The sequence below is a fragment of the Morone saxatilis genome, unplaced genomic scaffold, assembly GCF_004916995.1.
Source record: "Morone saxatilis isolate NCDOM2014 unplaced genomic scaffold, NCSU_SB_2.0 Contig21, whole genome shotgun sequence".
In the NCBI taxonomy this organism is placed as follows: Eukaryota; Metazoa; Chordata; class Actinopteri; family Moronidae; genus Morone; species Morone saxatilis.
Window position 1 is genome coordinate 6,636,774 of NW_023339774.1, and position 14,851 is coordinate 6,651,624.

The following is a 14,851-nucleotide window of genomic DNA, read 5'->3' on the forward strand; positions in this document are numbered from 1 at the left end:
TTCATCTTTCATATAAGGATAATATATTTATTGGGAAAAACAGGTTTTTAATTAGCAGCTCACTCTGTGTGGCACATTTTGTCCGTGATTAAAATAGTGTCATGTTTCAGGTTTACCCACATGAATCAAAAGGAGATCACTGCAGCTGCAATAACAATCCATCGATCATAACGGATTTGGTACATGACCTCTTGTTGGGCCTGAAGCTCTTCCTTGCAGTGCGCTTTAATCTCGAATATACGGAAAATAGAATTCAAGCTGTACCGTACAGAGGCAGGCTGCGGCAAGAACATAAAATATACTTGAACTTAATCTTGTCCTTTGCCGGTTTGTACAAGTCAGATGTTTGACGACTTCCAGAGTTATAGGAACTGGAAATGTGGAAAGCCCCGGTGAATAATGAATGAAGCACCTTGACTGATGGCCTGTAAAAAAATTTGGCAGCACCCATCTCCTCCATCAAGTCCTTGCATCAATAAAGAAAACATTAAATACTGCTTTTATGCACCGTATAAATTGTTTGCCCTGCAACAATAAATAATACTAAAACTGAAATACGTACACAACATAAATCCCAACAGGAAAGAATTTAGACTAATATGAATATTTCTTATCTGTAATACTAAATTATCAGACCAAGATGTCATGTAAAAAGTTTTATTCCATTTTTTTCACAGAATGTAAAATCATTTTAATTAATCAGTTATTTATATATTAAACATTTTAGAACAAAAAAAAAGGTGTCTCTTTATCATACAACCTAGCCAAACCATCACTTGGGCTGATGTCAGCAGCCGCTCTAGATGACCAGTCACTCCCGTACAACAGCCTGAGAAATGCAGTACAATTGCACTGGAGCTAATTCAACCTGAGCTCAGCCTCCCCTTCCATATCATGCATTAGCTAATGAGCTTCAGCTGCTGACTACAGCTGCACAACAGTAACAGATCTTACACTGACTCAGACGTCCTGCAGAAATAAATGAACTGACAGTGTTTCTGGAGGTCCTGGATTTAATGACCCTGTTAACTTAATGACATCATAGACAAAAAAAAGGCATTACTTTAAAGCACCTATTCCAGGGGGGAAAAGGTGTACGAGGCCTAATTGAGACAAAAGTTTCATTTGAGATTAAAAAAACGAATCAGTGATTTAAAAAAATCATAATTATAAATAGGCATTAGAGTTAGGAATCAGAACCCTAAAAAAATAAGAAAAAAAGACCCAAAAGTGTGTGAAGGAAAGCCTAACTGCACAGTAATACTTTATGAATTGGCAGTTACCAGACACACTGGTTATTTCAACATCTTGAAAATACAAAAACATACAAAAGAAAATGGAGTTTTCCTCCAAAGTTCCTCCAGCAGACACTTAGATGACAGACATGCTGTAATGCACTTGGATGGATTTCACCAAATGGAGCAGACCTGCTTGCGAGTTGATGTTAAAGTAGCTGTAGACATGGGGTGGCAGGTTGGTCATCCGGTAGCTGAAGATTTTATTTCTTCCCCCCCGCCCAATAACATTAAAACTGTTGAATCAGCCATTTTGTTGTTTGTATTTAGTGACGCTTGTTGACTGCTGCACTAAGAACCGCTTGCAAGACTGTGGTTTTGGAGAGCTGGGAAGGCTTCATCCATACTGTAAGTTAGAAAAACAGGAGTTGAGGAGAAACATTCAGACACTGCTTTTCTCTCACAAGAGAAAGTGTAGTGAGGTGGTTTACGAGCACATCATATTATAACCCCATCTTCAATGTGAGTCCGGATGCTTTGAGTCCAGATTTGAGACCCTCTGGCTGAAAATGGAGGCAGCCCCAGTGTCAGCATTACGCAACATAGCCCTCAAAAGAGTAAGAGGTACCCTCACGTGACATGTTTGTGGGGATCCTTATGCTAGACACAGATGGCAATGTTTGTTTTATTTGTGGGAGGTCCGTATAAAAACTTTACAGTGACCACCATGTCTGTTTGCTCTGTGGCACAGTGAGCTCTGGTGGGCTTCTGTGGTAAAGCAGCAGCAGCAGCAGCAGCAGCAGCAGCAGCGCCGTCGCTACCTGGATGCATCGGGGACGAGTCTCTTAAACCAGCTGCTCACGGCCACGTCTACTCTCAGCACTAGCGTGACCCCGATGAGCAGAGACACGCTGCTCACCACGAACCCTGAGGCCTCAAACATTAACCTGGAAGGAGAAAACAGAGGATGGTAATGGTGGGAGGGGGGGGTGGAAATGTTACAAACAATTCCAACTTTCTAGTTTTCAAAGTACAGCTTTTTAAACCTTAAAACATTCTGCAACTCAACTACATCATTGAACAGGATTTTCCAGGATTTTTCTTGACAATACAACAGAGTGCTTTCTAACAGTCATATCACTTACTGGTAGGCCTAATATAAGGCATTTAACCCCAGGTTTATTCCTCCTTTTTTAATTATTAAAGGTGACCATAACAATAATTTGGCCACAGCCCATAAGTAAAAGTTCAAATTCAGTACAAGAAAATTCATCTTCTCACCTTTTAGCCTACTACAGAAGTTGAGTGTTTGTTACACGTACAGTTACCTTGCTGTGTGTGTCTTTATCAACCACAACAACAAGACATTTTTACAGTGGGCTTTCATGAGAATTCTGATGGTGGCTCCAAAAAAAAACATAGATGATGCCGAAAAGATGGCTGCCAGTTTGTTCCACGTCTCGTAAACCTACCACGCAGGTTCAAGTTTCAATCAGGCAATGGGAGATAAGTGCTAAAACAAATTCAAACTTTTCCAGAACAACAGATTATTTCCAGGATATTTGCTTATTTTAATCAATTCCCAGGGGTTTCTATGACTGGAAAACTAGTCTCTAAAATTCCTGGTTTTCCAGGACATGTGGGAACCCTGTTAGGAACAAATTACCTATCATAAAATGTAGCTTCAAAGCCAAACGCAAGCTCTAGAAATTGTGTTTATATGCTTATACAAAATACTGAGAAATCTGTATTTTTTATGGTTTATAGCTCAACAGCTACTGGCCATTGTATTAGCAGTAAATCTTTTGCAAAATTCAAATTATTTGAAAACAAGCTATTTGTTTCAGACTTTGATTAGACTTGTGAAACAGAAATTCATTCATTAAGTAATATTCATGGACTCTTCCATGATCTTCACAATGAGCAGATGTAAATAAGTATCTCTACAGTGGTCGTTTACAGAAAAGCAGACTAATGTGCATTCACTGAATAGCCCCAGTAGAATAAGTGGTTGCCAGTTACATATCCTCAAAAGCCTTTACTGTTAGTGACTTTGTGAGAGCTGGAAAATCCATTCAGGCACTTACTTGGGTGCGAAAACCTTCCACACCATTAGGTGTCTCCTGAGGATAGCAGCTGCACAGACTGAAGCAAAGACCTGTGAATAGAAGCACAGATACTGACTGGAGTGATGTGATACTGACACACATGGGGACTGAACAAAAGAAAGAAAATCACACTAAATGGGCCATAGATTCCTAAATTTAACTAAATGTTTTCGATTGGCGATCAAACAGTTGGTTAACTGGTGAAAGATGGTAATTTTGTGAGTACTGTGTGAATCTATACAGACCCATACCGACAAACATTTCACAGTCGTACCTGTGCTCCGAGAATGAAGAGGTAGCGTGTTGAGAGTTGTAGGAGAGCGGAGCTGAACTGCTGGGGGTTTTCTCTCAGTCTCATCTCCATCACAGCATCCTCTCCTTCGTCCCCACATCCTCTTCCTCCCCTGCTGCCACGTATCTCACACACCAGAGGCCAAAACAGCAGCAGCGGACAACCCACTGCAGATAATGAGACACGGAAACAAATACAGATCGGCAGTTAGTTTTTACATTTCCCCTGCATAATATCTACCTTTCAGTGTGTTTTATGAGAACAAAACTACTGTTTACAGTACAGATTTTAAACATTGGTGGAAAAGTATTCATTATGACTGATGCGAGGATTGCACCCTTACACCAAACTGAAAATCCCTCCCCTATACATGTAAAATATCGTATTCTTAGGTAAAATACAACATCAAGATCAGACTATTTTCCATGGTTGTATTTTATTTAGTTCACAATGACTTTTCATCTTTAAATATGTTACACTTAACTATTAGACTAAGATTCCTATTTAGTCATATTATTTTGTTATAAATAACACATTTTTATGCATACTTTTTAATTAGGTTATAATTTATTAAATGCTATTAGTAATTGCTCATTGAATATTCATTCTTTGTTTATAATGTACCTTGTCTTAAGTCCCAGTTGAATCCTTTTGCTTTTGCAGATGCAACAGCCTAATTTCCCTGAAGGATCGTGCTTTTCTAATCATATTAATCACATTAAACTCACTAATCCAACTGTTGCTGCTTCTCTGTCAATAGCTACCTGCGAACAAGATGTGCGAGGCAAAAGTGTTGAGGGTAACCAGTGAGGCGGGCAGTAGTGTGCCTGTGTGGCCATCAGGGAATCCCACGAAGGCAGCGCCCCACTGGATGGAGGGGAAGGTGGGAAGGTGACCTGTAGCATGGAAGAACTGGGTGGCAGCCAGGGACCACAGCACCACTGGAGTCCAGGGAACATTAAAGCCACCTGAGGGAAACAATGAGAGGTGGTTTAAAGAAGGAGAGACATGTCATGAGGGACAAACTAACAGACAAACGTGTGACTCTGAGGATCTCACCAGTATATGTTCCATTCAGGCCACTGAGGGTGGTGGAGGAGGCGTGAATGTGCAACAGAGCTCCCATTTCAAGCAACAGCAGGAGGAAAGACAGAGCCATGCCCTCTGGGTGCAGCAGCAGCAGACCGATTCCCAGCAGGCCGCAAAACAGCAGCAAAGGGGCCGAGTAGACGGTTCCCAGTCCGTAGGCCTCCACAGCGGGTCTGTTGTCCACCTCACCACCCCCGCTCGGCTCTCCGTCCTCCAGGGAACGACGCATGCGCTGGTAGATCTGGGGAATGAGGTGGTGCAGCTCGGCTTGGGGGCTGATGCCGGTGCTTGCTCGGTAGCGGGGCGGGGGTAAGGATGGACCTCTGGTCGTAGCTGCAGCCCTGGTCTTCACGAACACAGTGAGAGGGTCTAGCCAGATCAGCAGCAGCCCCATCCCCAGGAGAAAGAAGGCGACCCTAGGGAGGGCCAGCTGGGCCAGGCTGATCAGCTCGGCTAGATTCCTAAAGCTGTCCTCTGGGGTGGCGCTAACAGCCCAGTGGAGCCCCAGGCACACAGACAGCAGCGGCAGGATCCAGCGGGCCGTGAACACCGTCCCACTTGAGGAGTTGAGGTTACCGTAGTGGCGGAGGCAGCGTCTCAGCAGATATGTCCACAAGCCCAGGGAGCAGACGGAGAGGATGTAGTGGAGGTTCTTCAGCTGGCTGTCCTGCAGCCGGGAAAGGGGCGAGAGGAACGGGGACGGCTGGCAGGAGCCCTGTTCTTCCCGACAGCCGTGGAAGGAGAGGGAGAGGTAGAGGCTGCCAACAAGAAGACCTAAGCAGGCTAGGAGCGTGCCGCTTTCTTTCCTCACAGTTGATGGGGGCAAAGCTGCGGAAGGCAGGAGCCCCGCAGCCTTCAGGGGGTCGTGGACGGGGGGTAGGAGCAGGCCATCCCAGTTGAGATGGATGGGAATGTAGAGCGCCAGAGAGAACACCAGAAAAGTCACCGCGCGGCCCTCGGCAATCACGTAGCTGTCTGAGAGCAGGGAGGCACAGCGTAGGATCGGCACCAAGAGAGGGGGGACGAGGAGGTGGCGTGGGGTCAGCCAGCTAGTGCACTTTGGAGATTTGGATCCGTTCTTTGCCACAGCGTTGGTTCTGGATTGACTAGCTCTCCAGAGAAAGAGCAGTTCAGAGCTGAGGGCAGCCGCTGCCAGGCACCACGCTCCCTCCACGTAGCCCTGGGTGAGCAGCTGACCGGCGGCCACGCAAACCCCCGCCGTTAGTGCCACCAGAACCGGGACTTTCAGCCCGGGGCCGTTCTCCCTGATCAGCGCCAGGGACAGCTCAGATAAGATGAAGCACATCAAGCAGGCAAATGCCAGGATGGCTAAACCGGCTGCCATCTTGAGCGGGTTGAATCGAGCCCAGGTGGCTCGGCAGGTGTCTCTGACGGAGGTGAGGTAGGCCTGCAGGGAGGCGGCCAGCTGTGGGGAGGGTGAGCGACCCTCTCTAGCCGTGGTGAGGTACTCAGAGGACAGGCGGGAGAATTCATCCTTCAGCTGAGACAGGCTCTCTGGTGGGATGTCTTTGGCCATGCCAGAGTAAGTCTCCAGGAAACGGTTGACCTTCAGACACAGAAAGGTCACATGAGATGAAGTGAAACACACACAGTTACTGAACATGGATATGTGAAGTGTGACGCATTAACAAACGGTGCTAGACAGCTCCTAACTGAGCGGATTACTTGTTTTGCATTGATCCACAGTGCCTCCAGCTGGCTGAGACCTCCAACTACGTCTTTGGGCTGCCCGTGAGAAGGGAATAAAGGCAGGAGAACCTGCCCCACATTGCTGTACGGGATGGGAACTCCCAGCAGCAGAGCCAGGGTGGGCACCAGGTCTGTCTGGGGCACCACGTCGGGTTCACTCTGCAAACATGAGAAAATAAAAGCCTGCTGTGTTAATATTATGTGGTTGAAACTCGAATTATCTGTGATTTAAAGGGCTGCTCTGACATTTTAGAGGAAACGTGTTCCAGCGGACATTTAACCCAGGGTTAGGTTCAGGAGTTAATAAAAGTGTGAGTGTAATAGGATATTGTGTCTAATAATCTCTCCTTTCCTTGTAGTACTGCTATTTCTGTGTACTCACGTAACCCCTGATTTTTCCACAATGTATTATGTAATGTTCCAATTACACTGCAATTATGGAAATAGTGCAAGATCCTCTTTTATCCCTGAAAAGGCGAAGACCACCTGCCAGCATCAATTTGGCGGATTTGGGGAACTGCACAGCCAACCGTGAACAGAAATGATCATGCTCGAAGGGTTTGATGTTTCATATTCATAATACAGCTAACACTCTGGTTGATTTGGCGTGATAAACACGATGTATATGGATATTTGCTGATAAAAGTGAAAAAGAAACATAAACACAGAAACAGATAGAAGATAACAGTCACAGGATTTCAGGCTTATCTGTGGGTGGAATATGTTTGTCTGTTATTTGACGGCATTTTATGTTCTTTCAAAAGGTCCAGGAGTCAAAAATGTCTCTGACAGTTATGAATGGACTATAATAAGTCTGTTCAGTAAGTGTTCGGCAATTTAAAAACAGCATTTATCGCTCACTCTGCATCTCCTTTACATCTACTTAACTGATTACTGGCATTCAGCAGAGACAGCGCAGGAAGTCTGATGTTAAATCAGACAGTCTGCAAAATCAGTTCAAACGAGTTATCACTGGAGTTTTTATATTAGTTTATTCTTACTAATTCAAAGAACTTTTCAAGGCTTTGGTTATTGATGGTTAATCAAGTCTTAATTAAGACTTTCCAAACCTGGTTATTAACCCTTTATTTCTTTGTCAGAATATTATTTTATTCAGTTAAATAGTGGGTCAAAGCTGTAATTTAATTAAGATTTTTATTGTTGTTTTTACGAACGCCTGTGATTTAGTGAATTCCATAGTGTATTAAAGTACCTTTTACACTATGTTTCTACTGTTTTTATATTTGACGTAAGCTAATAAGGATAATGTAAAGGCTGCAGGAAGCGGGCTTACGTTTACATTTATTCATTTGGCGGATGCTTTTGTCCAAAGCAACGTACGAGTATTTGACCGCAAAACAAAATGTTCTCTTTTGTGTCCTTCCTTCGCACGATATCAATCATCTCATGTTAAAGCTGACTGTGAAAAAGGCCGATGCTCTATTGACCTGGGACGGCGGTGCGGGAAACAGAGGGGAAGGACTGTAGAGGAAGATTGCCGCATCGGTCTCCTTCTGACTTTCTCCGCCGTGATCTCCGGTGTCCGTCATCCCATGATCTCCCATCACCACCAAGAGGGTGTCATTCTGCAGACGGTCCATCACGGACCTGGAGGAGATGGATGAATATGATCAGAGGGGTTTCAAAGAAGAGATTAACTAGGATTCCTGCAATTGTAATCTATGATTTTCTGAATTATTAGCAGCAGTGTGCATTCTGCAGTCATTGTTAGCATCTATTTCCTTCTATAATTTGGACTAATAGGTTGACATGACGTTTCTACAGTACTACAGGTGCACTGTGACACCACATGATGGTGACTGTGGGGGGGTGCTGTGGAACAAGCCCGCAGCAGCTGCACTATTGTCTGACCTGATGACTCCGTCCATCTGGGTGAGCTTGTCGGCCATGGCCGGGTGGTCGGGACCAAACCTGTGACCACAGTGATCCACTCCGAGGAAATGAGCAACCAGGACATCCCAGTCATCCCCCACCACTGTCAAAACCAACAGCAAGTGACAGACGGAGAGAGGTGAAGCGCGAGTACAATATCACAGTACCCACCTGTAGAACTCTACTTTGCATACCATTAACAATATATATTTTATATACTTTATTAATCCCCAGTTGGGGAAATTCTTCTTTCTTTTACACAATTTGTCATACACACACAGGCCGAAACGCACACTCAGGCACATGCAGGGGCTTGTGGACATACAAACAGGGAGAGAGATGGTGATGGGCTCGCCTGGTTAGGGCCACCCATGCGAGCAGTTTCTGGGTTAGCGTGCCCTGCTCAAGCCACCTCGGCAGTGCACAGAGGGAAACTGGCCCCTCTCCAGAGCTACCAGTCCAACACCCATATTGGCGCTGTGGACTAAACCGGCGACCCTCCCTACACACTGAGCTACTGCTACTTTTTTATATATACACACTTTATTTTTATTTTTTTATATACATTCATTCATTCATATATATATATTTATTTGTGGGTTGCTTTTGATCATGGTACAGCTCAGTCATATTAAGTAAATACATACTAGTTGTGTAGAGGTGCTGGAGGATCCCATTGTCTACAGTGTGCAGATCTTTGACATTGAAAGAAGGGAAGGGCAAAGAGCGGTGGAACCTCTTAGGAAAAAGATTCTCCCAAGTGTCATCGCCCATGAACACCACACGTTTGCCTGTGAGGAACACACACACACACACACACACTTAACATGAACTGAATCAGACAATGCCATTAGTTTATTCCAACATATTTTCACCTTCGTTCTAACTGGACTTGAAAGATGGCCATATAACTCTTTAGATGAGTTTTAAAGGGCTAACAACAGCAACTTCAAGGTCTTATCTTAAGTTTGTCTAAGACTGACTTTATTAATCCCCAATGGTGAAATTACTCTTCAAAAGAAACTCTTATTCAACACTGTGACTACATTATAGTATTGGCACATTACCATGGTACATTTTCTTATCAGATTGCAACAAAAGTGCCCTCTTAGTAGATAAAACATGATAAAACCCCCTCTACGGTGGCCCAATGTGCAAGGAAACATGATAAAGTGCCCTCTAGGGTGCCCTTCCAGTGGAGAAAGCGTTCACAAGTTTTCTTTCTGCTCTTTAAAAAAAAACTGTTTTATAGGTAGTTCCCTCTTCAGTCCTACAGATAACGTCACCTCCCCTGCGTACCACAGAGAAAAGCGTGGGACTACTCACCCACTTGCCCAAACTGATGGATGAGGTTGTCCTCCAAGATGGCACTGGATGCAAAGTTATTACCCACATCCACAAAGGTAGGCAAGGAGCCGGTGGTGAAGCCCTTGATCCTCTGCATGGTGGTCGTAGGCGGGTCAGCACGGAAAGGGTACAGGCGGCTGTGGGAAGGCCTGAACGAGACCGTCTCCTCCAGCACGGGCAGCTTGTTCTCGTAAGGTCGCGGCGCCGTGTTGTTGGGGTCAAACCGGGCGAAGTCAATCTTAAGGGCGTCAATGATGAGCAGCACAGCCCTGCGGAATCGCGGCCGGGCGCGGCAGAAATCCCCAGGCTCCTCTCCGGGCTGCAGCACGTCCCCGCAGGTGCTGGTCCTGTTCACCTCCAGCCTCACCAGCAGGAATCCACCCACAAACAGGTAGATGCCCACAAAGTACACCGCACACAGCCAAAGGAGCAGGGACAGCACCGGGAGCCCCTTCATCCTACACACAGGTGACAGCAGCAAAGCGTATTAAAATAATGCACTTGCTTCACACCAAAGGTAAAAAACAAAAACAAAGAGTCAAGCTGTCTGTGGGTAACACCTGCTACAAGAGCCGCTAACGCTGGTAACTCGAGTTCCACTCAAACTAATAAAATGGCTCACTGTGCTCGGACGTGACAGGTAACACTAACTAACGCTGAGAGGAGCAGACGTTGTTAAGTTGACGCTGTTAGCCGCGGCTAGCTCGCCCCGCTCTGTTCACTGACCTTGTAGCAGTCGGTGTGTCGTCCTTTCTCGGCCGGAGGGCGGACGTGAGTGTTTGCGGTAACAACACGGGGACAGGTGTCTCAGGTAAACAGAGGACGACGCGACACCGCGCTCGCCTTCATTGGGACACCGGTACAATGAGATTAGATGGCTGGTGGCGGCTAGGAACTTCAGCGAGCGTGCAACCCAGAGGAAGTATGCGGCGGACGTTTTTCTTTGTAACACCGGGTAACTGTAGATATTTTGTGCCCTGAGTTTGGACTTTCAGGAGTCGCACACCTTGCGTCCAGACTGACTGTAACAACAAATCCTAGGCTAGTATTTCTCTGAAATCTTTCCAGACAATATCAGTCAATCAGTAATGCTTAAAAAAATAAGTGAAAAACGAATGGCTGAGAAAATTACGTTATCAGTTACTTTACAATCATCGTAGTTACATATCTTTTTCAAGTTTTACACTATTTATTTATTAATTTAGGAAAACCATGACATTTATTTAAATTTCAATAAATTTCTATGCTAATTCAAACTACACTACTGTTAATGGCCTTAAGCCGTTCATATTATTGTGTCCTGCAAGACAACAGTAAAGGGCGTAACTAAATCTTAAAAGAGGGAGGGAGCAACTATAGTAAAAAGAGACCTGTCTGTCACTTGGGAAAATCTAGAGCAGATATCTTTTGTTACATGAATAAACAATAAATAAAAGAGCATTTTGCCCTATTTTGGCTTTCATATTCTACCAGAAATAGTTTCTATAAATCCTATTAACCACATTAGCCATGTTTTGTGAAACAATCAAAACCTGCTGAATTCTTTGTTCCTCCCATCATGCCCCATGGAATGACCCCCAGCTATGGTTTGTAACAAACCTCTCCTGAATTACATTTACAGTAGCCCGTTTTGAAATAGATTTATTGACACACATACTGTGTTAACCATCTGATTTTATTTTATGGTAATTCAACATTGCTGACCCAAAACATGGAGGACAGTTAACATCCAAATCTTCAGTTTTTCTTCATCAACAGTCAAAATATTACATTTGAAGTAGTCCAGGTGTCTTCATCGTCTTCTAACATAATCATATTTTTAAACAAGTGCTTCACAACCTCCCATTCCATGTCATAAACTTACTGAGGTCTCTTTACTTTGTCTTAAAGACAGGCGTTTTATTTTTGCATTATTATTCATAAACCTGTAAGCATCGGTGAAGGCTATGAAATGACAAACTTTCTGTCTTTGCAGAGAACACTTAAATGTAATAAATATATCCCATAAGACATAAGAGGTGAACACAAATACGAAGAGGACATGAACATGTGTTCCTATGGCTGACGTTGCATACTAACTAGTTATTTAGAGGTAATTGTTTCTGAATCATTTCAAAACGGTACACCTCCTCAAGGCTACTTCTAAAACGAATACTGGATCAAGTTTTTCAGGGAGATAATGTTTTAATCCAACATGGGCCAAATTGTGAATGAACTACGCTTTGGGAAACTTTCCAACATTCTGAGGAGTCCAGCCAGACGTCACATGTAACAACTCCCAAGTCCCTGGTCCTGATGATGCTGAAGACAGTTGAAGGATTGTCACTGATGTCTGTCAGCCAAATCATAGCAGATGGTTCTGTGATTGTCACACTAACACCAATGAACCCACAGAACCAGAAACAGTTATTTGGGACGGCATGGACAAAGGAGAAAACACATTTGTATGTTTTACTTTAAAGTAGAGCTGTCAAATTCAAAACCCTAACACCCAATTATATTAGGGTTTATGCAATGATACATACCTCAACAGATCTAATGCATAAAAGAAAGAAGTAATGAATTATGATACTAAATCATGTGCGGACAGCACCCAGGGTTTATGTTTGCATCCACTGACCACAGCGGCATCAAATTTCTCTAAGTCACTGGTATGAGTATATTTGGCTGAAAACTGGTGTTAATTTCCCCAATCTGACAATAACCAAGCATAAACAATTGTCAGACTAAAAATCCTCTTACAAAAGATGAGTTTTTTCAAGGACTCCAAGGCAAAACATCCCAGAAGTTTAGAAAGTTTTTCCTTCTGTCCCGTCAGTAGAAGGTCTTTGAACTCTGCTCACAAAGTGACGCCTTGGAGCTCCGACAACTGAAACATAAACTGCTTCTTCTTGGTTCTGTGTCATGTTACTGCTTTGAGTTCATTCACCGAGCCCTCTGCTATTGAGACGCCGCCGACTGGTTCGCAGGCCCTTCGCTCATCTCGTCCAGCGCTTCTGGTGCCGCTTTCTGGCCCGTCTTCGCCAACGTGCCGTAAATGGTCATAGCCTGAGTGCGGGGAAAACATGAAGTGAAGCCGGTGTCGTCGTGACCGAAGAAAACAAAAAGATACTGTATCTGGGGGCTAATTCACATATCATTTCGAGAAGGAAATACCTGTGTGACCATCCCGCTGATGTCGCCGGAGTTGGAGGGCAGAAGGATGGTGTTGGACTCTTTGGCGAGGTTGGAGAAAGCAGACACGTACTGCTCGGCCACACTTAGCGAGGCTGCTGCATTTCCATTCTGTACAACGCACAATAGAAATGATCTGAATGAACTGAAAACTGTCTAACTTTCAGAAATAAGACTGTGATCGCGGTCATCTCGTTAAAAAGTGAAAAAACTACTCTTCACCTGCTCGGTAAGAGCCTCCGACAGCATGCGGATAGCCTTAGATTTTGCCTCTGCTTTGGCCAAGACGGCCTGGGCCTCACCTGGAGGGAACAGTCACAGATTAGTGACGTGTAATCATCTGAAATACATCGGTTATTGGAGTTTTTTTTACTTCAACTCAAAACCTAACTAAGCGCAGCAGATACAGGAGAAAACACCATCCCTGTAAGCACAGAAGCTGCACTGAAAACTACAGAGATAAAACAACCGAACTGGCTCTTTGAGTGCACCCACCAGCCGCTTTATTGATCTGCTCTGCTTTTTGACCCTCCGAGGCCAGAATCTGAGCTTGTTTACGACCCTCTGCCACGTTAATGGCCGCTTCCCTGGTCCCTTCAGACTCCAGCACTGTGGCTCTCTTCTTGCGTTCAGCCTCCACCTACACAAGAGGGAATAAAAACATGCGTTAAAACTTTTTTCTGGGATTTATGCGTCTCTATAAAGACTGCCCAGAGCCTCACCAGTAAAGCACTGAATTTTACAGTGGCTTTCGTCTTCTTAAGACAGTTAAAACAACGAGATCTCTCGGGCTATGTGTATGAAAATTAAATGTGTATGCCAGACCCGGAGGATTTAGGAATCTGCATTTGTTGCTGAAGGAATAAAATGAGTTTTAAACCCCTTAATTACACTGATTTATTAACATAAGAATGAGGTAACCGTCTCAGGTATCTACAGTGATCTAAATCAATCCATATTCATTCTGTTCTCCCCACCTGCATCTGCATGGACTCTTTGACACGAGGTGGAACATGTATATCTTTGATTTCATAACGGAGGCAACGGATTCCCCACTCATCTGAAGCTTGGTTGATGGAGTGAACAATGTTGGAATTGAGGGACTCCCTTTCCTTAAAAACCAAAAAAAAAGAAGCAACATTTTAAACATCCAAAGTGCTTCCGACGCCTTTCATTACAATCCTACAGAACAATGTGAGAGAGAGCAGTAGTTCGTCTTTACCCTGAACACTTTGTCCAGTGTGAGTTTGCCCAGTTCTGAGCGCATGGTGGTCTGTGCCAACTGTGTGACGGCATACTCTGGATCCTCAACACCGTAACTGGCCTGGGAATGAACACAACTGGTAGAAATTAGGTTTGATAAGTGTGTAACAATGCGATGGAGCACACAATCATTCCAGCATTTGAAGCGATTCTTAACAGCATACCTTAAAAGGGTCTAGGATCCTTAAGTAAAGTACTCCATCAATCTGTAGTGTTACATTATCTGTGAAAACAAGGTAGACCTGTTTATAATACACTGTACAGCTGTTAAATAGGGTAACACAAGCTAAGCTGTATATTATTGGTCAACAATTTGGCGTTCCATTCATCCCTTACCTAGAGATACTGCAGACTGCTCTGGGACATCAATGACAATCTCCTTGAGACTTTGCACATAGCGAATACGGTCAAGTATGGGTATGAGGAAGTTTAAACCCTGAAAGAGATCAAAGTTATAGAGCTTTTGATACTCCCTCACTGTATTATTCAGCACTAGCGCTCTTTGATCGGGAATCTTTTGAAAATAAAAGGGTATACCGGCTCTAAGATCCGGTGGAAGCGACCCATTCTCTCCACCACCCAGGCTTCCTGTTGGGGCACAAACAGGACCAACGTGTTCATGGGCAGGTTGGACGCCCATCGCTGCTGAGCTGGTGTGACCCACAACCTCGGCACGGTCCGCTGGGTTCGCTACACAGACGGGGTTACAACAACATTGCATCAGACTGAATCCCGTATTT

General features: G+C 44.3%; 2 protein-coding genes across 3 annotated transcripts in view; both read right to left on the minus strand.

Annotated features, from left to right (window-relative positions):
- Positions 1–655: 655 nt before the first annotated feature.
- Positions 656–10,597, minus strand: pigo (phosphatidylinositol glycan anchor biosynthesis, class O). Of its 2 annotated transcripts, XM_035668377.1 has the most exons (11): positions 10,401–10,597; positions 9,654–10,132; positions 8,975–9,118; positions 8,307–8,430; positions 7,883–8,042; positions 6,411–6,593; positions 4,695–6,291; positions 4,400–4,603; positions 3,618–3,802; positions 3,323–3,393; positions 2,053–2,182 (listed from the first exon to the last, which is right to left on the minus strand). In XM_035668377.1, the coding sequence occupies exons 2-11, from the start codon at positions 10,129–10,131 to the stop codon at positions 2,053–2,055; spliced, it is 3,276 nt and encodes a 1,091-aa protein (XP_035524270.1). In that variant the 5' UTR covers position 10,132; positions 10,401–10,597. The 2 variants fall into 2 exon arrangements, with proteins under 2 accessions (XP_035524271.1, XP_035524270.1); XM_035668378.1 differs by lacking the exon at positions 10,401–10,597 and having other exon boundaries at positions 656–2,182; positions 9,654–10,131.
- A 733-nt stretch (positions 10,598–11,330) lies between these two features.
- Positions 11,331–14,851, minus strand: part of stoml2 (stomatin (EPB72)-like 2) — a 4,437-nt gene continuing 916 nt past the window's right edge. The window contains exons 2-10 of the mRNA XM_035668381.1: positions 14,649–14,801; positions 14,448–14,547; positions 14,276–14,334; positions 14,071–14,172; positions 13,826–13,960; positions 13,344–13,488; positions 13,071–13,150; positions 12,831–12,959; positions 11,331–12,722 (exon numbers count right to left, since the gene is read on the minus strand). Of these exons, the coding sequence (XP_035524274.1) occupies positions 12,615–12,722; positions 12,831–12,959; positions 13,071–13,150; positions 13,344–13,488; positions 13,826–13,960; positions 14,071–14,172; positions 14,276–14,334; positions 14,448–14,547; positions 14,649–14,801 (1,011 nt within the window). The 3' untranslated portion in view covers positions 11,331–12,614. The remainder of the gene's footprint in view (positions 12,723–12,830; positions 12,960–13,070; positions 13,151–13,343; positions 13,489–13,825; positions 13,961–14,070; positions 14,173–14,275; positions 14,335–14,447; positions 14,548–14,648; positions 14,802–14,851) is intronic.